A 22,413-nucleotide genomic window follows, 5' to 3' on the forward strand; every position below is an offset into this window, starting at 1 on the left:
TGGGGCGATCAAAGGGTTAACTGTGTGTTGTGCTGTGTTTTACATAATGTGCTGTGTGTGTTTTACTAGGGAAACATGCTGCTGTGTATTTCTCTGTACAGAGAAATACACAGCAGCATGTTATTGCTGACAGGAGAGAGACCTGTGTTGTTTATACACAGGTCTCTACCCTGTCACTATTTCTCGGTTATTACCGGCTGCTGGCAGGGAGTCTCCGGCCGGGACCCGGTGATCAACATTTGTAGCCGCCAATGGCGGTGCAGGTAGGGCAGTGCGTGTGCCCCCTTAGCTGGAAATGCAAAATCACGTATATATCATGTATATATCACGTATATATCATATATCAAAATAACGTAATTTTACGCAGCCCTGCCACCCTGTAGCAGTATTTTGACGGTTAAAGTTGCAAGACTTCAGGATTCCTTAGCTTACTTGAAAAGTCTTTCTATTACCCTTCAGCATGCAGAAAAATGCAGGTTTTCTTGCATGTAAAGGGAGAAGCATGCATAGACTGTTAAGCTAACATTTGAGTGTAGGTGAACTTCAAAGCTGCTCTCTTGGACAATACTGTACCCCCCTTGGAGTCTATTCCATTCTTACACCACAATGGAATCAACAAAATAGGTCCCGGCTGGTCATTGGGTATAGCATGGATTAGATATGTCATCAAAACACTGATAAGTTTCCTATTGCAAAATGCTTCTTTATTGCATGATCACATAGAACAGACAGCTACATTAAAAAAAAACACTAACACCATTTGATTATGTAAATCTAGAATCAGGGGTTCCTTGCCAATGCCTCCTTTTTGTGTTTAGACCAGTGATCCAATGCTGCAGTCTTGGGGTGACACCATTCTGCCTCTGCAGTCTTCAGAAAGGAGACCTGGTCAATGGACAGCCAATGGGAAACGTCCATGTTACTCAGGTAGTGAAGTAGGTACCTGAAGAAGGATTCTCCCCCTTTGTAGGCCAAAAAACAGAAGACATGGGATTGAGCCATCTCTTAGCAGATTTTTTACATTTTTAACCCAATGATTAATTAAGGGGATGGGGGAAATGGGGGGGATGGGGGGGAGGGGGAATGGAGAGTGTCCACATTCCCAGAGATCAACTTTTCAAAATGTTCTAGGTATTCTCTACAATTCAATTTTACTTTTCAAGTTACACATGATGTTTTAAATTCTGACATTTCTTTTCTTCATCTTGTGAGAAGCTTTAGCTAAATTAATTGGAGAACAAATTAGCCGCGTTGGGAACAAAAGCCCAGTGTCACCCTTAATGTCTGTTCCTGTCGGCAATGGAAGGTGGTGTTTCCTTTTCTTTTCACCGTGAGCCATTTAAAGCAATAATCACATCCAGCGAATAAACAGAGACGAAGCATTTCTTATTTTTAGCTTCCATTGGCCTGTGTCTTTTTTTTTCTTCAGCATTGAAGCCGTCTCACAGAACTTCTTTTATCAAATGAGGAGATTGAATTGAATGTGTATTCTTCCCTCTCGCTGATTTCAAAGCGGATCCCTTCTCTTTATGGAATTATTGTGACAGGCGGCAACTTACCATCGCTGTGGCTTTAATTAACAGAACAAAACCGCTGATTGAATTTACAAAGCTGAATAGATTTCCTCTGTAATTCTCTTGTTAAAGAATTATTTCAAGGACTGTCTTTTAGCTTGGCGTTAGGCAGTCAGGAGTTCAGCCTGCTGCTAGACAGAGGCTGATTATATAATGGGTGTTAGATTGTCCGATTTATAAAATATATATGTAGTTAAATGTGCGCTCTAGTAAAAACAAGAAGGTAAATCCAAACAAAGTGACAGTTAGCTAAGGATTGGGCTGTTTAGAATCTTCCATGGGGAAAGGGAAAGGGGTAGCTTTGGCCAAGTCTAATGTGAATACCCTTTGAACAATTCATTGATACATACCCATGCAAAAGGTTTCCATCCTATCGGTTTCTCAATAAAAAGAGAAAGTAAAAATTGACTATACTCTAATCCAGGCATCACTAATTGGCGGACCGCGGTCCGTATGCGGACCTAGCCACTGTTTCATCTGGACCCAGTCACGCCATTTAGGAGCCGCTTCTTTCCCCCCATCCTCTGCCACTGTTATAACAGCAGAGCGGATAGCAGGAGACTGAACATTTCTGGAGCAAGTGTGGAATAACAGCACAGTATTGAACAGATCGCTGGAGCGGGAGCTGTCATAACATTTCAGGATCAGATGTAGGAAGCACAGCATTGTTAGAGCGTGGGAGCTGCCGGGGTTAAATTTTTAAGTTAACCAGCTGCTGATTGGAAGATGGGCAGTCCTAGCAGCCAATCACCTGCTGGGTAATACACTCGATTCAGAAATGCTCTGCCTCCCGCTGTTCGCTCTAAGGTAGGAGAGTGAAGGGGGTCCAGGGACACTACTCTGGCTGTGTGTGTAATGTAAAGGAGGGGGGAGCAAAATGTGAAGAGGGTCAGTGCTGTGTGCATGTGGTGGTGGTGGGGGGGCAGTGTTGTGGGGGGATGTGAAAGGGGCACAGTTTTGCTGGGGGTTATGTGAAGCGGCAGAGGACAGTACAGTGGGCGAGAGATGTGAAGGGGCAGAGGACAGTAGTGTGGGGTGGGGATTTGAAGGTGTCTGAGGACTGCTGAAAATAATGGGGGTGTACTGTAAAGGGGTAGGTGGGGGGTGATGTGCAGGGAGCCTGAGAACATTACTGTGAAAGTGAAACTGATGTGAAGTGGGGGGCTGTGACATGTGGGGGGGGAGAACTGAGGACACTGAAGTATAGGAATTGTGATATACAGTAAGAGAGGGCAGAAAAAAAATGCGGCTTGGACCTCTATTGGAAGAAAATTTTACTGATTGAACCTCCATGAGTTTTTATTCAGTACCCCTGCTCTAATCTATCTAAAATAAGGAAAATGTTTTGGTTGGAGTTACCCTTTAAGTGATGGGGCATTGTTTACTGTTTAAGGGGGGCCGCATTGTGGCCAGTGGGAAAAAAAATGCCCCAGGGGGAGTGTACCATGTCTCAAGCTTGGTGGTCAGTGGGGAGAAAAAGATTGCATAGTTAGTGGTCAGTATGAGGAAGAATAATGCCCCATTATTGGTATTAGTGGGAGGAATAGTGCCCTGTCCTTGATGTCAGTGGAAGGTACTGTGCCCTATCATTGATACCAGTGGAAGGAATAGAGACCTGTCATTGGTGTCAGTTGAAGGATTAGTACCCCATTGTTGGTTTCAGTGGAATAAATAGTACCCCATTCTTGGTGTCAGTGTAAAAAATAATCTCAATGTTGCTTTCAGTGGGAGAAATAAGCCCTATTGTTGGTATCAGTGGAAGGAACAGTGCCCCCTCATTGGTGTCACTGGGAAGAATAGTGCCCTCTCATTGGTGTCACAATGTCAGGGCAGGGCTGTGGAACGGACAGGTAGGCCTAGTGGCAGGGTAACGCACTGGCTGACGACAACCACCACCAACAGACTGAAGTCCCTCAGGGCGCGGAGTCTAAGTCCCAGGCTGCCCTTCACCAGGGCCCCTGATGGTGGGGATGGACTTGACGCAACCAGGGACCAGGTCGCGGCCCCCGAGAACCCCAGCTGCGGTAATGGCCGCCGCCAATGGCGTGTAGCTGGTGAGAATGACAATAGCGTAGTCAGACAAGCCGGGTCAATAACAACGGGACAAAACAGTACAGAACAGTAGACAGAGAATCACAGGTCACGGGCTGGGTTCAGCAACGGAAGGTCAGATCAAAGGGAAACACAGAGAATGGTCTTAGTACAAGCCGAGTCAGAATACCAGAAGAGTCACGAGCGTATACACAGAGCTGTAGCAAGACAAAGACACAAGACACAAGTGCAAAGAGCATGTGCAGATCCCAGGCTTATATGTACTCAGCCACACCCCTCTGGGGGATGGACCTCAGAGGCCTGAAGGCATAAAAGATTCCCATCATGCTCAGCAGAAATCCAAGATGGATGCTAGCACATGGAGTAACAAAACCTCTGGGAAAAGGTAGGACCTTGACACACTGGAAGGAATAGTGCCCCATCATTGTTGTCAGTGGAAGAAATAGGGACCCATCATTGGGGTCAGTGGAAGGATTAGCGCCTCATCATTGATGTCATTGGGAGAAATTATGCCCTATCGTTGGTGTTAGTGGAAGGCAGGGGCAGACTGACATTTTGGAAACTCCGGTACTGCCCGAAGGCCCGAGGTCAGTAGGGGGCCCTATGAGATCCCCCTGGTACCTTTTTTCATAGGCTTTTTTGAGTTTGGGCAAGGACACAGGCGCCCCATGATCCCCTATTGCCCGGGGGCCCCATGAGTTGTCAGTCTGCCCTTGGTGGAAAGAATAGTGCACCATCACTGGTGTCAGTGGAAGGATTAGTTTCCCACTGTTACTATCAGTCTCAATGAAGTTGGCCACCAAGGCAGACTATGAGAATGAATATCCCCATGGGAACACAGACAGCAATAAAACCATGAAACAGTTGCTTACCCTTCACCACACTTTCCAAAACAGCTTTGGCAATAGATAAAATGTAAGGGTTCATGTTAGGGTTAGGTTTTATGGGTTTGACTGGATGGGGGGAGGGGGGTTACATTGTTGGGTCTGCTGTTCAATTAACAGTTTAGCTGTTAGGGGCACTAAGAATTCAGGGAACTTTTTTTATTTCACTTATTTTGGCATCAGAAGACCAACCCAGAGAAGGACTGTACTGGATGCTAGTGTTCTGGAGTACCTCAGGTTTACAAAATACGTTATTGCATGTATTTAAATTGTGCATTTCTGAAACTTTTAAATGTGAATTGACACACATTTTGCATTGGGATGGAGTTTTCTAATTTAACTAACATTTTAAAAAATGAGTTCCCAAAGTATTTACTGATAAAGGCATCCTTTGAGTCTTGGTTTGTCTCCCCACTTACTGCCTGGTCTACAATTCCTTTTCCCTTCCGCCATAGATTTATATCAGAATTTCTCAATAGATATAATGCTGCTTACCTACACTTTGAATGGGTAAAGGGGTCCTGGAAGTTTATTGCAGTGCCCCATAGGTTAATGAAAAAGAGTGCCAGGCCCGTAGTGCTGCAGCAGGTTACATGGGCGCATTAACAGAAATACTGCTGCAGGGTGGCACGGGTGTGCAAAATCACGTATATATACTGTACGTGATTTTGCAGTTCCGGGTAGGGGACCTGCGTGCGCCACACGCACACGCCCTACCCGCGCTGCCATTTGCAACCTCGGCTGTCAAACACCGGTTCCCAGATGGTGATTCTCCGCCGACACCCAGTGATCTTCGAGGATTTACGACAGCGGAGAAACCTGTATGAAAACAATACAGATCTCTCCCCTGTCAGCTCGTGCACACTGCTTTGGATGGCTGTGCATAGCACAACCATCCAAAGCAGTGTGATTACAGTGAAACACACACACAGAGCTTACTGTGAAACAGCACACATCACACAGTTAACCCTTTGATTGCCCCACATGTTAACCCCTTCCTGCCCAGTGCCATTAGTACAGTGTCAGTGCTTTTCATTAGCACAAATCACTGTATTGGTGTCATTGGGGATGTCAGTGACACCAAGTCATTCTCTGCATGTCAGAATGCCTGCCGCAGTCCTGCTGATCGCCGCCATTACTATTAAAAAAATAAAAATTCCAGTATATATACCGCCAGTTCTAAACGCTATACTTTTCATGTAAAACAATTAATTTACACGTATTAGGACTTTTTTTTTTTAGCAAAGACATGTAGCAGAATACATTTTGGCCTAAATTTATGAAGAAATCTTATTTTTAACAATTTTTCACTGGACATGTTTAATAGCAAAAAGTCAAAAATATTATTTTTTTCTTTCAAAATTGTTGGTCTTTTTTTGTTTATAGCCTGCCCAAAAAAAAATGCACAGGCAATCAAATACCACCGAAAGAAAGCTATTTGTGGGGAAAAAAGGACGCAAATTTCATTTGGGAGCAGCGTTGCATGACCACGCAATTGTCAGTTAAAATAACGTAGCGCCATTTCGCATAATATGGCCTGGTCAGGAAGGGGGGGGGGGGTAAATCCACTGGAGGGCAAGTGGTTAAAAAAATAAAAAAATGTGGCCCAAGCTGAAGTCTGGTCTATATATCTTTTTCATTTTATCACAGAAATTAAATCAGATCTAGAATTAGATAGGCTGTATGTGTTGATACACTAAAGCACAGTATGTAGCTTGTGGTGTGGAGCAATTTGTTGCTGAACAGTACATTGGGGCCCCATTTAAAATGAGGGGGTATTGCAATGCACCACACATAGAGCAGAAGTGTTGATATGTGTTGTGTTAAGGGGACCATCCATAATGAAGGGGTGCCCTAACACAGAGCATGCTAATGTGTGTATTAATGCACTGCAATAGACAAAAAAACATGCACCTGACCCCTTTTTAGCAACACAACACAATGCACAGAATGTGGTTAGCAGTGTGCTGTGGTGCATTGCTGTCTACTGCAGTGTGTTGGGATACCATTTCACATGTGTGTTGTTATCATCTTACATTAATATGCACGTGTTTTACTGCAAGAAGTGTGTCATGTGAATGGGCCCTTCTGTTGTCAAAGACTGAAAGTTCAGAAAATAAAAATCTGATTCCCATGTCTGGTTTTATGTAGAAATTCAATGATGTTCAAGTAATAAAGTTTCCATTTCTTTCAACAAATGTCTAACTGTTGTATTCTTTTTGGTTGTTTTTAGATTCTCTCTATGGGGATGATGACTGAATACTATCACTACTTCTTTACAACTATGGTAAGAGCCAAAGCTGAATAATACTGCCATAACATTATGGTTTTATATAACCGTTTTATTATGGGATTTGAAGCGAGTCAAGCAGGCTTATACTGCATGGAGCTCCAAGTTGTATGAGTACATAGGAGTTCACGTATGTCCTTGTTGAGTTGAATTGTTTTCAGTGTATCTTGTATGCCAGGGCTTAAAATTTCGAGTCTAGACCTACTAGCCAGGCACAAACCTTACTCTCCATCAGTTGCTCCACCCAACCTTGCCCAGGTCTGCCTCCAACCCCACCCCCGGCCCACCCCAAACCTCGCCCCCAGCCCTGCCCCCCAACCACGCCCACTTAAAGCTTATGAAATTACATTTTTCTTTAGAATAAAGAGTCCAAAATATAAAACTATATACAGTAATGTATATCCCCCTCCCTTGTACTCCATTATAGTGATATGACATGTATACAGTAATGTATATCCCCCCTCCCTTGTACTCCATTATAGTGATATGACATGTATACAGTAATGTATATCCCAGCTCCCCTGTACTCCATTATAGTGATATGACATGTATACAGTAATGTATATCCCCCCTCCCCTGTACTCCATTATAGTGATATGACATGTATACAGTAATGTATATCCCCCTCCCCTGTACTCCATTATAGTGATATGACATATATACAGTAATGTATATCCCCCCTTCCCTGTACTCCATTATAGTGATGACATGTATACAGTAATGTATATCCCCCTCCCCTGTACTCCATTATAGTGATATGACATGTATACAGGAATGTATATCCCAGCTCCCCTGTACTCCATTATAGTGATATGACATGTATACAGTAATGTATATCCCAGCTCCCCCGTACTCCATTATAGTGATATGACATGTATACAGTAATGTATATCCCCCCTCCCCTGTACTCCATTATAGTGATATGACATGTATACAGTAATGTATATCCCCCCTCCCCTGTACTCCATTATAGTGATATGACATGTATACAGTAATGTATATCCCCCTCCCCTGTACTCCATTATAGTGATATAACATGTATACAGTAATATATATCCCCCCTCCCCTGTACTCCATTATAGTGATAGGACATGTATACAGTAATGTATATCCCAGCTCTCCTGTACTCCATTATAGTGATATGACATGTATACAGTAATGTATATCCCCCTCCCCTGTACTCCATTATAGTGATAGGACATGTATACAGTAATGTATATCCCAGCTCCCCTGTACTCCATTATAGTAATATGACATGCATACAGTAATTTATATCCCAGCTCCCCTGTACTCCATTATAGTGATATGACATGCATACAGCACTTACTCCTTGAGTCCCCCGCGGCGGTGGAGAGGGTGTCTCCTCTCAGCGGAGGAGAGCGGACCTCTCCTGCAGCTGTCCCCTCAGTGGCGGTGCCGAAGAAGCCGGAAACTGGACTCGGAAACCTGAACTAGGCTTCACAATGAGGCTTGGAGCACAGCCGCTCCATCATCTGTGCTCGCCGCTAGAGAATTTCTCCTCGCATTTGGTGAGCGAGCGAGCGAGCGTTTTTTTCAAGCCCTGTTGTATGGCCTTCAAAATTTCTGCATGGAGTGAAACCTTATCGGATAAGTGCACTTTCAAATAAAGGGTACTTATCCTTTTTGTCCTCCAACTTAAACAACTTTGTTCACCCTTTCCCCATTGCAAACTTACCTGTATGCCCACAGACTTCTATAGGAATGTCTCTAAAGCTATGGGACATTGCTTTGTAGAAGTGCATGGGAAGCGACTACACAAGAATGGCCAATGCAAACAAGGTATTACTGGAAGGATATAAACAAATTCTGCTGGAGACAGGTAACTATGCATTTGGAGAGGGGAGGGTGGAGTACTTTAGGTTGGAGGAGGGGACATAAAAGATAATCACACTTTGTCAGAAAGTGTATTTGTTCTTGTTAGCAGGGATCCTCGAACTTTCCAAACAATAGGCCACTTTGCTGTCTATCAATCTTTAGAGGGGACAAATTGTGGGAAAGGAAAGTGCCCTGGCATCAGTAGAGGTAAACAATATCCCATCATTGGTATTAGATGGAGTAATAGCCCCCATCATTGGTGTCAGTGGGAGGAATAGTATCCCTTCATTTGTGTCAGTGCAAACAATAGTGTCCTATTGTTGGTGTCAGTGGGAGGAATAGTGCCCCATCATTGGTGTCAGTGGGAGAAATAGTGCCCCAGCATTGGTGTCAGTGGGAGGAATAGTGTCCCATCGTTGGTGTCAGTGGGAGGAATAGTGTCCCATTGTTTGTGCCAGTGAGAAAATCAGCACTCCATCATTGGTGTCAGTGGGAGGAATGGTGCCCCATTATTGGTATCAGTGGAAGGAATAGTCCCCCATCATTGGTGTCAGTGGAAGGAATAATACCCCATCATTGGTGTCAGTGGAAGGAATAGTGCCCCATCATTGGTGTCAGTGGCAGGAATAGTATCCCTTTGTTGCTGTCAGTGGGAGGAATAGTGCCCCATCCTTGGTGTCAGTAGGAGGAATAGCATCCCATCATTGGTGTCAGTAGGAGGAAAAGTGTATTATAGTTGATGTCAGTGGGAAGAATAGTGTCCCATCATTGGTGTCAGTAGGAGAATCAGCACTCCATCATTGGTGTCAGTAGGAGGAATGGTGCCCATCATTGGTGTCAGTGGGAGGAATAGCACCCCTTTGTTGCTGTCAGGAATAGTGCCCCATCATTGGTATCAGTGGGGGGAATAGTGCCCCATCATTGGTGTCAGTGGGAGAAATAGTGCCCCATTATTGGTGTTAGTGGGGGGAATAGTGTCCCATCGTTATTGTCAGTAATAGGACGAGTGCCCTATTATCAGTGTCGGTTGCAGAAACTATGCCCCACTGTTGCTCAGAGTGGGAGGAATAATGCCCCGAGGGCTGTATAAAAGCAAGCAAACAGCCACATCCAGCCGCTGTTTGGAGATCACTGCTTTATAGGGAAAGAAAGAGGACATGACAGTGCTTAGACAGTGAACCAGCAAACACAAATGCTCCTGCGCTTGGGGATGGACTCGATGCAGGCTACAACCACATTAAGAATGTCCTGGAACATGCACACCTTGCTGCCCTCAAATGGACCGGGGGAATCCAAATATACTGAATGGGGAAAGAACAAAGAGAGGGCACACAGGCCTAGTGCATTACCATAAAAAATGTTTAATAAAAAATAAAGTAGGTGTTGTACTCATAAACGACAATATAGTCAAGGCACATCATAAAAGAACAGCTGGGTCAACACCGCACTGAGTAACAGTCCGCAGTAGGGAGTTTAGACATCCAAAAGCTGACGCGTTTCGAGGACTTGCCTCTTCCTCAGAGCCAACTTCCTCAGAGTTGGCTCTGAGGAAGAGGCAAGTCCTCGAAACGCGTCAGCCTTTTGGATGTCTAAACTCCCTACTGCGGACTGTTACTCAGCGCGGTGTTGACCCAGCTGTTCTTTTATGATGTGCCTTGACTATATTGTCGTTTGTGAGTACAACACCTACTTTATTTTTTATTAAACATTTTTTATGGTAATGCACTAGGTCTGTGCGCCCTCTCTTTGTTCTTTCCCCATTCAGTGCTTAGACAGTGCTTTACAGAGTATATAGAATCATCAGTCCTTCTTCTTGAAGGAGATTACAATCAAATTTCTCCACTATAACCAGGAAATTACCAATGGCACCTGGCTTATTATGCAACAGCTTTCAATGTCAGTGATACAGTCGATCCTAAACTCAGCGGCTAGACTCATCCACCTCACCAAGCGCTCCACATCTGCCTCCCCCCTCTGCCAATCCCTTCATTGGCTCCCGATTGCCCAACGCATCAAATTCAAACTGCTAACTCTGACCTACAAAGCCATTCACAATGCCGCCCCGAACTACATAACTGACCTGATACCCAAGTACTATCCTACCCGTGCCCTCCGCTCCTCACAGGACCTCCTACTCTCTAGCTCTAAGGTTTCCTCCTCCCACGCCCGATTACAGGACTTCGCCAGGACTTCCCCCATCCTCTGGAACTCCCTACCCCAATCCATCAGACTGTCACCTACCCTCCTCACCTTCAGGCGCACCCTGAAAACCCTCCTCTTCAGGGAAGCCTACCCCAACCTCCCCTAACACCCGACCTCTAACCACTAACCTCCTCCACTCCTCCCACCACTCCATCCCCCACAGCCATCTCCTCCTGTACCAACTTCCCCTCCCACCTAGATTGTAAGCTCGAAAGAGCAGGGCCCTCGAACTCCTCGTGTAGTGTATTGTTACTGTCTTGTCTCATGTTCTGTCCCCCTTGCTACTGTACAGCGCTGAGCATACCCTTTGGCGCTATATAAATACTGTATAATAATAATTTAGTGATGGTAATGAAAAAGTGACCCCTTACATTTATGGTTAGTGCAGAAGACCACATTGATGGTCAGTTGAAGGATTGACACCCCCTTCCCCTATTAATACCTAAAATGATCCTAGTAGCTAGCGGTAGCATATTCTAGAGGCAGACATTGCTCAAGGAACCCCTTGCAACTTCTGAAGGAAATTTGGTTGGGAAAGGCTGGTGTAGACTCTTTATTCTGCAAAAACTTTGCAATCTTTTTGTTCCTGGACTTTGCCCATTTGTATGCACTTGCCAACCATCCCCTGTACCATTCATTTATTATTTAACATCTAAAAATACCCATGTCTATAGGACAATATCTGTATACTTTTGGTACAGCTCTTTAAATCCCAAAGAAACTCTTTTAATATACCCTTTTCATCTGCTAACTGGGAAATAACTATTCATTATTATTGTGACATTTCATTATATTAGGCGTGAAATTTTCGGTTTGGGTGCACCGAGTTCTTAATCATGATTTAATGACTCCAATTCCTTGTGACTCACTCTAATTATTGGACTCCTTATGTCCCCCTTGTAATTCTATTACAGTTTTCACTGCTTAGTTTCCATACAGTAAAGAGTAGGGGAGCCAAAGCATATAACGAGCTCCCTTCTGGGATTAAAGCACTGAGCCTTAATTCAATTCATTTTCTCATTCCCGGCTTTAGTGGAATAACTTTGAGCTATGATGCTGCGTTAATAGCCTTCGCCTCTGCCGTCTGAAGCAAAATCCTTCTATGTGCTCTAAGAAATGTCTAACTTTAAAGTATCTAAACATCATAAAAGTGCGGAAATATGTGAAAGTGGCAGGTCTGTCAGTCAGACACACGGCTGAAATACATTAAGTTTCAACCCATTTGTAGTTGCATTGAAGGAAACCTGTACTGAGAATATGGAGACCACCAATGCTGACTTTTTGAAAATGTTTTTTTTTCTCTGGCTGTTATGTTGGGTCCAGTGCCTTCAATATGTTCCACAGATCTTGGAACGAGCATCCAGATTATGAGTTCCAACTTCACTTTGACTTTTTGCTTTGGCTATTGACTTTCTACAAGGTTACATTCAACAGCCAGATTGCAGTCTGATCACTGAGCAAGAGAAGACTGAGGAAATGCTCCTTCACACCTGCAGCATGTATGCAGGTTAAGGTTGAGCCCACTAGGTGGCCTACTTAAGATGTGGCTCTTTTAAATACTTTTAGGAAGGAGGGTGAGTTCACTTCCTTCCTGGCAGGATTCCCTTAAATATGGTGAGGGGAGCTTATAGAGAGGAGTAGGTTGCTGGCCAAAGGAAGCAGAGCCATGAGGGAAGACAGCACTTAGGAAGCATAGACTTTACCCTTTTCTTTCCACCCTGGAAAGGGGCTCCCCTGGAGATGGATGCAAGGTACTAATAGGACTGATGACAGAACTTAGAGAAAGAGAATTCTTTGCTGGACTGTGTTGAGGCATAAGACCAAAATGGCTGTGTTCCTATGCTTCATTCTTCAGTATAGACGTTTATCTATATGCTGCCTCTGCGTGAAGTTATTATGGCATTGCAGTAGATGTGGTGAGAGTTATCAATGACGTCACCTGGCTGTTGAGCCCTGCTAGAAGTTGGGTCAGTGTCTGGTGACCCCTATAGAGGTCAAACCAAAAAAGATAAAATTTAGTGTGTTTATGGGTCTAATAAAATTGACATAAACCCATAGTTAAAGCGATAATAGTATAGTCTAAAAGGTTTGACAATCACATTACCGATTCACCGGATAATTGGTGGGGTCCTATAAGGCTAATAAGACATACAGTAGACAAAAAGTATTTGGAAGTGTCACCAAAGGGGAGGCACCCACATAAAGCAGCCTCACAAAGGAAACCAACAGCGGTTTAATGTAAATTAAAAAAAATCAACTTTATTGTTACACATCGCTTAAAAATTCCACCACAGTAGGTGAATGATACTCAGTTTCTCCAACACCACTTAAAATAAGGGTTGACAACATTGCCACCCTGAAAGGAAACCAAAGAGCCTGGTCTATCACACGCTCATTCACAGAATAATTGTGCTGTTGATGTATGTTGTGACATGTCAGGAATGTAATCATGCAGACTTGTAAAGTTACTGAAATATCCAATTTTAAAGAAATTATTGAGTTTTTTTGGAGGTAACAATGTGCGGGGAGCACCAGGAGAGGTTCATTTGCAGATAAGAAGTTCCAACTTCATTCTGACTTTCTACTCTACCTGTTTGTTCCTAGTCAATGACTCAAGAGGTGTAAAGACAGAGACAGCTAGGCAACTGGTGTTCTTACAGGGAGGCCAGGAAAAGGCCAGTTTTTGATTCACACATTTTTACCACACTACTGTATATGCTGGTGGGCTGGGGTGACACTTTTGTTCACCTTTTTGTATTACCTCTGTATCCAATCATATATTGGTTGATGACTGAGCCTTGGTTCATTTGTTTGGTATGGTCCATGTCTACTACAAACCCTCCAACCCTTCTAGGTGGCAAGGCCTAAAACATTTTATGTTTAAATGACACCATTATGCCTTACAGAAGAATCTGTCTCCCTCCCTCTCTCCACTCTCAACCTGTTTTCTGGTATGCAGTGGATACTGGCAAATAATTGAAAGGGCAACTGAAGTCAACTATACTCTCCCCTTCTCCAGTGATGCCACATCCAGGAGCTCCCTTGCCGATGCCAGCACCTGCTTCAGCTGTTACGTTCAGAGATCAGGCTCGGAGACTAGTAGTTATAGCAATAGAGAGGCTCCCACCGACAAGCAGATATGTGTATATCCAGGTCATCCAGGTGGCTGACGCAGGCTCACCCAAGGTGCAGGGTTTTAAGCACTAGCCAGTATTCACCAGAGCTCGTGGTGGTGGAGATGGGTTTTGCTGTGTGTTAATACCAGGTTGAGATCCTCAGGATCGTCACACCAGAAGATGAGCATGCCAGCAGCAGATATAGCAGGGAGGAATCAAGCAGAAGTGTATTCAGTAAACAATCCAAAGGGCATTAACAAGTGGCTGCAAGTTGGGATCAAGCAGAAGCGTAGTCGAGGAACAAGCCAAAGGTTGGTAATGAGTGGTATCAAAGTTACAGACAGCAGCAGGAGTGACTAGAGAAAGATAATGGCTGGATAGAGCAGAATAATCTGGCAATCAGGAAGTGCAAAGGCATGGCTTAAATAGAAAGTTCATGGGAGGAGCAAAGAGTTCAAGGTTCACAAGAAACAATGCACAAGAAAATATTGTCTAATGGATCAAAACGGAGACTGGCCAGCATCTCAGGTGACTCAGCAAGAAGAGTTACTGCCTGACCCAGCAGAGGTCCTGGGTTCACATCCAGACCCTGACATCAGCATCTTCAGCCATCTTGATTGCTGGCAGACGAAATGCCAGGTCCACTTATCTTAGTGCTACACTTTAAGTTCATCTATAATTTTGTAGGCAAATATAAATACGGTAGGTATTTCGATTTATATTCAGAAATTGTACTGGTTCTATAACACTTGAAGTTGCTCTACTGCTTGTTAGCTTTATTAGGACCTCACTATCGCCTCAGTGTCAAATGACTTTTTCATAATTTTGTCAAATAACCAAATATCCACAGGACCTATTCAGATTTTTGAATGTGCTCACACCAAATTATCATAAATGGGCTTTCAATGCATCTAAATGCACAGAAAAAATGCACATGCACTATTTTTCACAACACAATGAACAATGAAGAACTGAGTATTCACATCTGTGGAGCACACATATATCTTTATTTAGTACTTTATTTTTCCAAGTTTTCATACAAAAAAGTATAACAGTAGAGTGTGTCTTGTGAAAGGATGCATACAGAGGGTGCCTACATTTAGAAAGCATTTAGAATACGAAACAAGACACCCTTCCCATGAAAATGGTCCTTCAAAGGGTGTGGTTGACAGAACAGATCTAATCATCAATCAGTGAGAGTAGTTCATATTCTCCAAGACTGTCCACGCCAAGTTTAATCAAAGACAAATAAAGTGAGAGCTTCCCTGTTGCCCCCACTAATGCGGTGGCAAAGGAGGATACTGTAGGTCAATGTGGAATTGTGATGAGATCTATCTGTGTAAAGGTTGAGTAACAGAAATTTGTATGGGGGTGCAATCCAGTGTCAGAAGATGTATAGGGGATGAAGAGTAGAGTATAACATTTTTGAAGGTAACCAGAGTTTTGTAGGGAAACCTAGATTAAGAAAGGTTGAGAGAAGAAAGATACAGGACAGGATCCACAGTAGGCATGGGCCTGGACAAAAGGAAGGATAGGGCAGAAAGAAAGGGAGGAGGAAAGAAGAGAAAAGAAAATATAAAAAATAGGAGGGAGGGAGGTGTAAGGAGTATAGGAAAAGATGGCACAGGTGAGTTTTTTGCTGTTTATATCCTTGTGCATTTAATAATGAATGGCATTGCACCACGACACACTTATACCCATGCATTACAGTAATACATGTTTAAATGACATTGCTTCAATCCAGAATTGTGAAATTGTGCCCTAGTTTTTTCTTTCTCTTCCTCAAAATAAGTATTTTAATTTTGTATTAGATAACAGTCACCCAATAAAATAATTACTTTTGCTGCGTTAACATTTGATGTATGTTGTATCTTTTTTACAAGGACCTGTTTGCCCTGGACCTTGAGCCATACAGATACAGCGGCGTGAATATGACAGGATTCCGCCTTCTGAATATTGACAATCCTCAGGTGTCATCAGTGGTTGATAAATGGTCGATGGAACGTCTGCAAGCACCACCCAAACCGGAGACTGGCCTTCTGGATGGAATGATGACTGTGAGTAGAAGTTAAAGTGGCTATAAGAGCATTCCACCTATTTATTTGTGTGCTATAGTGTCAGAGCAGTAATAACTGACGTGTGTTTTTCTCAGCTGGGACCCCTGTACTTAGACATTTTTAACCTATTTTTAATTATTATCTTACCCTATAGTGGTTTTGGGTGAATTTTATTTTAATTTTTTTTCTGGTGCGTATCGCTAGTATGGCATAGAGCTTAAAGTCATTCTCATATATTTAAGCTTTGAGGCTTTATTAATATGATGATTCTGCCATGCAGGTCTTAAGGTGTTCAAGTACTTCCTGTTATAGGGCAACAACGTCCTGTGCTTGTCTCCCAATTGTGCTCCTGTGATGTCACCAGCTTCCAATGGGGACAACAACTAGCCATACTGACATTTGTTGTGCAAAAATGGTCTGTTGTCACCAAGAGGAACCGCTCTGGAGTAATGACTTGCACCCCGACCGTAAACAGAAGATAAGTAGCCTCAGTGCAAGAAAGAAAGAAAAAAAGGTGGATATGGAAGAAAAAAGGTGGAAACAGTATTTTTTTAAAAACAAATAGCAATCACATATGATACAGAGTGCTTTAGTAAACTAAACGTCGTTCAGTTAGGGTTTATATCTTCTCAAATGTATGCCCCTAACTCTTGACTTAACCCTCAATCTGCTGTTTTATGCTGATTAACCCCTATTAGTTTTACTATTTATCAGTTTAGTATTCTCTGGCATTCTTCCCTCTTGTTGTACAAGACTGTATATCATTTTTTATGGCTTGTTTTTAGCTCTCCATTTTATAGAGCCATCTGTATTACTAAGTTGATGAAAAAAAACCCACAGTCCTAACAATGCATAGGCCAGAGCTTAATATAGAAATTGCCATGACATTAAAATATTATCGCTGCGCCAGCATTATTTCCAGTTTACCAACTGATTAATAGTCTGGAGCATCTGGTGGTGCACAGTGATAATGAGGACTTAGATTTACACCACTGTCCATCGGCCAGAGCGCTTAATAAATACTGCGCTTTTATACAATTACAGATAAGAATTATTATCCACCACTACAACTCTGCTTGTTGTTTTCATTGTTTATGCAACAGGAAAAATAAAAGTGCATTTTCCATAAAAAATGAAATACCCTGCTTGACTGGAGCTTCTTAAAGAGAAGTAGTTAACAAAATAAAAAAACAAAAAGTGCTGCAGCTACAAGTGCAGGCACCTAAAGGTCCAAATTCTGGACTGTTCTGAGAGGCAAAGCTTACATGCTCCTTTCTGCTTCCTGCACATTCCTATTGGCCATTGAGGCTGCCCATCATAATGATTTGGTATAGGACTGTGGAGTACAAGGCTTAGAATCAAGCTCTGACACTTCCTGGAAACATTAAAGCTTTGCTTGACAGACCAGTCATGGAGCCATGGAGCCATGGAAAGTGGAGTTCCATTTGCTCTTCCATGTTTGGTTGATAGTGGTTGATAGGTTTTTGCTCCTGAACCCTTTGGGAAGCTGCTAGGGAAATAGACCTATAGAACCCAACGGGAAGCTACACAAGAGACAAATCTACAGGACCCTATGGAAGCTACATGTGAGCCATCCCTATAGAATCCCAAGGAAGGCTAAGTGGAAAAGAGACATATAGAACCCTGTGGGAAAATATTTAAGAGACAGCCTGTAGTCTTCCAGTGGCAGCACTTTAGTTTGAATTGAAGTCAAAAGACCAAAGTGGTTTACTGTAATTCAAATAATACAGAGCAGAGCGTCAGGCTGGAAAGTTGGTATGCAGTGACTAAAATATGTGGAAAGGGGAGATATAGCAGCATTTCCAATGGAGGACACCATGATGGTCTTGACACCTGTGTACATGGACTAAGGTGCATTAATGGCATACTTTAAATACCAAATGGTACAGCGTTTATCATTAAAAACAAAACACAACACAATAATCATTCATGTATAAACCAGATAATAATAAAATGTGCAAATAAAATGTGACAATAAAAGTGCCTTACTGTATATAAATATTTTTTCTTTATTTCACTTTCCACCCATGAAGCTTTCAATATTTAACTCTTATCACCGCCATGCTCACACCTTCACCAGTTGTGCTCTCACCTGGGATCATTGAGCTTACAGATTATTTAGGATCAAGATAGACTCATGTCCACTTTAAATGAACATACGGTACAACATGACCTTGCTCTGTAGAAAGCCCTTTAGAATCTTTTGGGAAGCTGCTCAGTAGATAGAACCCTATGGAAAGTCACACAGGAGACAGACCTAAAGAACCCTATAAAAAGATACTCCATAAACAACCTTATAATTTTTTCAGAAGCTACTTGGGAAGGAGTCATATAAAACCCTTTTGGAAGCTACTCTGGAGACAGCCTTATAGAACCTTTATGGGAAGATACTCAAGAAACAGCCCTGTAAAACCCTATGGGAAGATACTTGGGAGGCAATCCTCTAGAACACTTTGGGAAGCTACTTGGGAGAGAGTCATATGGAACCCTATTGGAAGCTACTGAGGTGACAACTTTATACTGTAGAAACCTTTTGGAAAGATGCTCAGGAAAAAAGCCCTATAAAACCCTATGGGAAGATACTTGGGAGACAACCCTTTAGAAAATTTTAGGAAGCTACTTGGGAGAGAGTCATGTAAAACCATATGGGAGGCTACACGGAAGACAGACCTATAGACCCCTATACGAAGCTACACAGAAGACAGAACTACAGAAACTTATGAAAAGATATTTGAGACAAATCTATGAAAGTCTATGGGAAGAATCTTGGGAAACAGCTCTATAGAACCCTAAAAGAAGTTACTCAGGAGTAATTCCTTTAGCACCCTTGTGCTAATAGCTTTTCTGTTAGATGAAATCCTCCTATGTCCATGTACCCCTCCCACCCCTGCCACAATCTATGAATTTGTTGTAAACTAGGTGCTCTGCAGTGATATGATTTGATAAAGCTCCACTAAAATGAATGTTTCTTTCCTGTGGCAAAACACATACATTTTACCCAAGAAATATGTAAATCATGAATGGGTTCTTAGTCTCAATGTGTGTAGGCCACTGTAAGGAAAATCATATTCTCGTGTTAAACAAATGGCAAACAAAAGACATATATTTTTAGCTTCCCATCTCTGATAACATAGTTTCCTTGTAAACTTTGGGTCTAATGAGGCCACATTTCATATCTAGAGATCTCTTCCGCACAAATGTATTGCCGCAGAGAATTATTGGAATAAATAGCCAGCATATTACAGTTATTATTATGACTGTTATAAATGAAAAAGGGCTAAATGTTGTTTGCCCTAGATCACCAGCATATATTGTATTTAGTATTGGGCCTATGGAGCTGCCTTCTGTGCATGAAAAACGTGGAAATAGGAACCTAATGACGCATTATATGGCAAATTCACCTTTTTTTGTGTGAAATTGTATAGCTTTCTATGGCTCCTATTTCCATATAAAGCATTATCTGTGATGTTTTCATTAAAAGCTATTGAATGATAGTGTCACGTTTTCTAGACACAAAGCAGCATGAACAAAGGGAATGGTTAATGAAGGATGGAGAGATATTCTACATTAAGCTCTTAAAGAAAAGCTCCGGGCAAAACACAGAATTGGGAAATAAATAAACCATAAGATAGCTAATCATACATGTCCGCATGCTGTTTTTTTGGATGGGATGTTTGGTGTTAGAGATATATATCTGAGACTTCTTAAATAAATTAAAATACAGTACATTCCATGGTAGACCAAAGTCCACTACCAGTTTCACCAAGTTTGCCGGTTGCCATCTAATCCAAAGGGCTTCATCATGGTTATGCAGTGTCCAAACAAAAGAGGAAGTCATAATAGTCCCATAAATGTAGGTGTTGGGAAAATGTGTAAAAACCTAAACATTGGTAACTTTCCACGTTTAGGCCGATCTCCTCATTCAGACCTCCTGAGATTGTTGATTAAGTGTTGAGGTAGCAGGTATATATGCTACTCCTAGTTCACAGCTCACACGCTGCACTGACCCACCTGGACCAAACCTGACTGGTGGACACAATTATGTTGTGGCTCTGCTAATTAGGAAGCCTGAATATGTAGCAAAGCATGGACTGCCTCACATGTATATTTAAAGCTGGATTTTGGGCACAATCATTTTATTAGTGTAGTGATGTGATATATTCTTTGCCCATTTTCCAGTGTATACTTCTATTATGCAGTGTTTGTTGTGCCCTTTTCCAATATGGCTGCTGTTCTCTGTGCACTGAGGATGAGGTCATCAGGGAGGGACTTGTGAAAAGGAGGGAAGTGTGGATTTCCTGGGAGAGAGAGAACTCAGACTTTAAGTGTTGCAGCCTCCCCTCACTGAGACATGCAGAAAAGACTGTTAATGCTTTAATGTTCCGGTTTGGAAGATACTTTATGTTGGATGGTTCACTGAATGTTATTTCTTCAATACATGGACTTTCATATGTACTGCTGTGTGGATTATTGTCTGTGGATGATACATTTCTCAGTTGGGATTTCACTTGTTATCCACAAGCCCCAATTGAGTGGAGGCACTAGCGCTTGTTAGAGATCTTGTCCTGGTCACACAGATTATAAGGACTCTACTCCTAATTACTATACAGGTGGCGCCATCATACCCCAGTAGCCGCAAAGAGTGTACAAATAGCGCTACATTAGCATTGGAAGGGTTAGTAGCTGGTTTCCTCTCCTGTGTAACAAGTACAGGAGATGTTGTACTATCTGGCAAAATTAAAACCCATTTTTTTTAAAGTGGTTCAGAACTTTGGAAGCTATGCTCAAAAAAACAGACAGAGGTCAAATGGATAATTACCAGTATTACTTGTGATCTCCCTGCAGTTGATCTTTTCTCCAGGACTGACTTACCAGGTCTTACTATACACCTTTGGACGGAGGTGGCCATCTTGAAACAGAAATAGGGCTGTGCTTCTTCTTGTCAGTGCAGCCCTCTTAATGACTGGTGGGCTGATGGGGGAATAGTGAAGAAGAAGCATGTGAGGTTCAGAAAAAACATATCTACAGAATGAATGAATCAGAAGCAGGGGGATCCTTCCACTGTAGCTTTATCTTCAGCAAGGAGAACAATGCGCATCATAGTAGTCAAATCACTGCTCTCACTCCAAATCTGGTGGGCTTAGAAGTCAGAGGAGCAGTGCCTTGGAGCTCACGCTGCAGGTATTTAGCTATAGGGATCAAGGCACAGGAAATACACCGCCATTTTTCAGCAGCAAGTGATGGCTGCAGCTGGTCGGACAGCCGAACAAAGCTGGAATTGGCTTTGATCAGCTCTCCTTTATTGTAAACTTCCGGTTTAATTGGAAACTTTCAGCACCATTTTTAAAAATCTGAAAGTATTAAAAAATACTGATCTTGGTGTGTTTAATGCTTTCAAGCGCAGAGACCCCAGATCCTTCCATACAAATACCTGTCACGTGCCTATTGCTGTCACAGGGATTTTTACATTCCTTGTGACAGCAATAAAAGTGATATAAAAAAAATGTAAAGTGACAGTGTAAAAATAAAAAAGAGAATAATTTAAAAAAATGTTAGGTGCCCCAACCCCCGCCCCCCATGCTCGTGCGCAAAGGCAAATGTACGTGTCGGTCCATGAACACAAACAGCAATCGTCTGACAAATGTGAGGTATCGGCGCAGATTGTGGGCAGTAATTCTAGCACTAGATCTCCTCTAAATAAAAGATGATGTTACGATGGTGTAAAGCCTGTACAGGCTTTTAAAGCTTTGCCTATGAATAGTAAAATTTATGCCGTTTGTCACCGTTGCACAGGCGTGCACAATTATAAAGCATGACATGTTTGGTATCTGTTTACTTGGTGTAACATCATCTTTTATATTTTACAAAAAATGGGCCAGGTATTGTGTTTTTTTGCAATGAAGTTCAAAAAAGTGTATTTTCTCCCAAAAATTGCATTTGAAAAACCGCTGCGCAAATACCGTGTGACATAAAAAAAAAATGCAAAAAACATCCATTTATTTTCTAGGGCTTCTGCTTTAAAAAATATGTAATGTTTGAGGCTTCTAAGACATTTACAATGAAAACAAAAAGTGCCAGAAATAATTTGGGGCTGAAGTGACTTTTGACACACATTGATAATTATTTATGATTAAAGTCTAACTAAACGCAGAAGGGAGTTAATGGAAGTCTCCCCAGTGGGGCTCAGATGGCAAAAAAACATGACAAGGGTTATAACCTTCCCATTGAAAAAAAGGAAAAAAAAAGTTTTGCCTTTTAATTCTACTTTAATGGATAAATCTATAAAACATGAAAATGACTCCAGATTTCCTTTCAGTCATAAGATGTAAATCAGCTGCCAGCTGGGGCCTCCTTGATGTGACTAATAGTTTTTGTTTTATT

The 22,413-nt window shown here is 42.3% G+C and overlaps 1 protein-coding gene across 4 annotated transcripts in view; it reads left to right on the forward strand.

Moving 5' to 3' along the window:
- GRIK1 (glutamate ionotropic receptor kainate type subunit 1) overlaps positions 1 to 22,413 on the forward strand; it is a 574,449-nt gene that overhangs the window by 355,926 nt on the left and 196,110 nt on the right. For all 4 annotated transcript variants that reach the window (XM_089659510.1, XM_089659514.1, XM_089659511.1 and 1 more), the window contains exons 5-6: positions 6,744 to 6,797; positions 15,838 to 16,011. In XM_089659510.1, coding sequence (XP_089515636.1) covers positions 6,744 to 6,797; positions 15,838 to 16,011 — 228 coding nt within the window. The remainder of the gene's footprint in view (positions 1 to 6,743; positions 6,798 to 15,837; positions 16,012 to 22,413) is intronic.

The sequence above is a fragment of the Staurois parvus genome, unplaced genomic scaffold, assembly GCF_062004578.1.
Source record: "Staurois parvus isolate SC_StPar_1 unplaced genomic scaffold, SC_StPar_1.0 ptg001162l, whole genome shotgun sequence".
NCBI lineage: Eukaryota > Metazoa > Chordata > Amphibia > Anura > Ranidae > Staurois > Staurois parvus.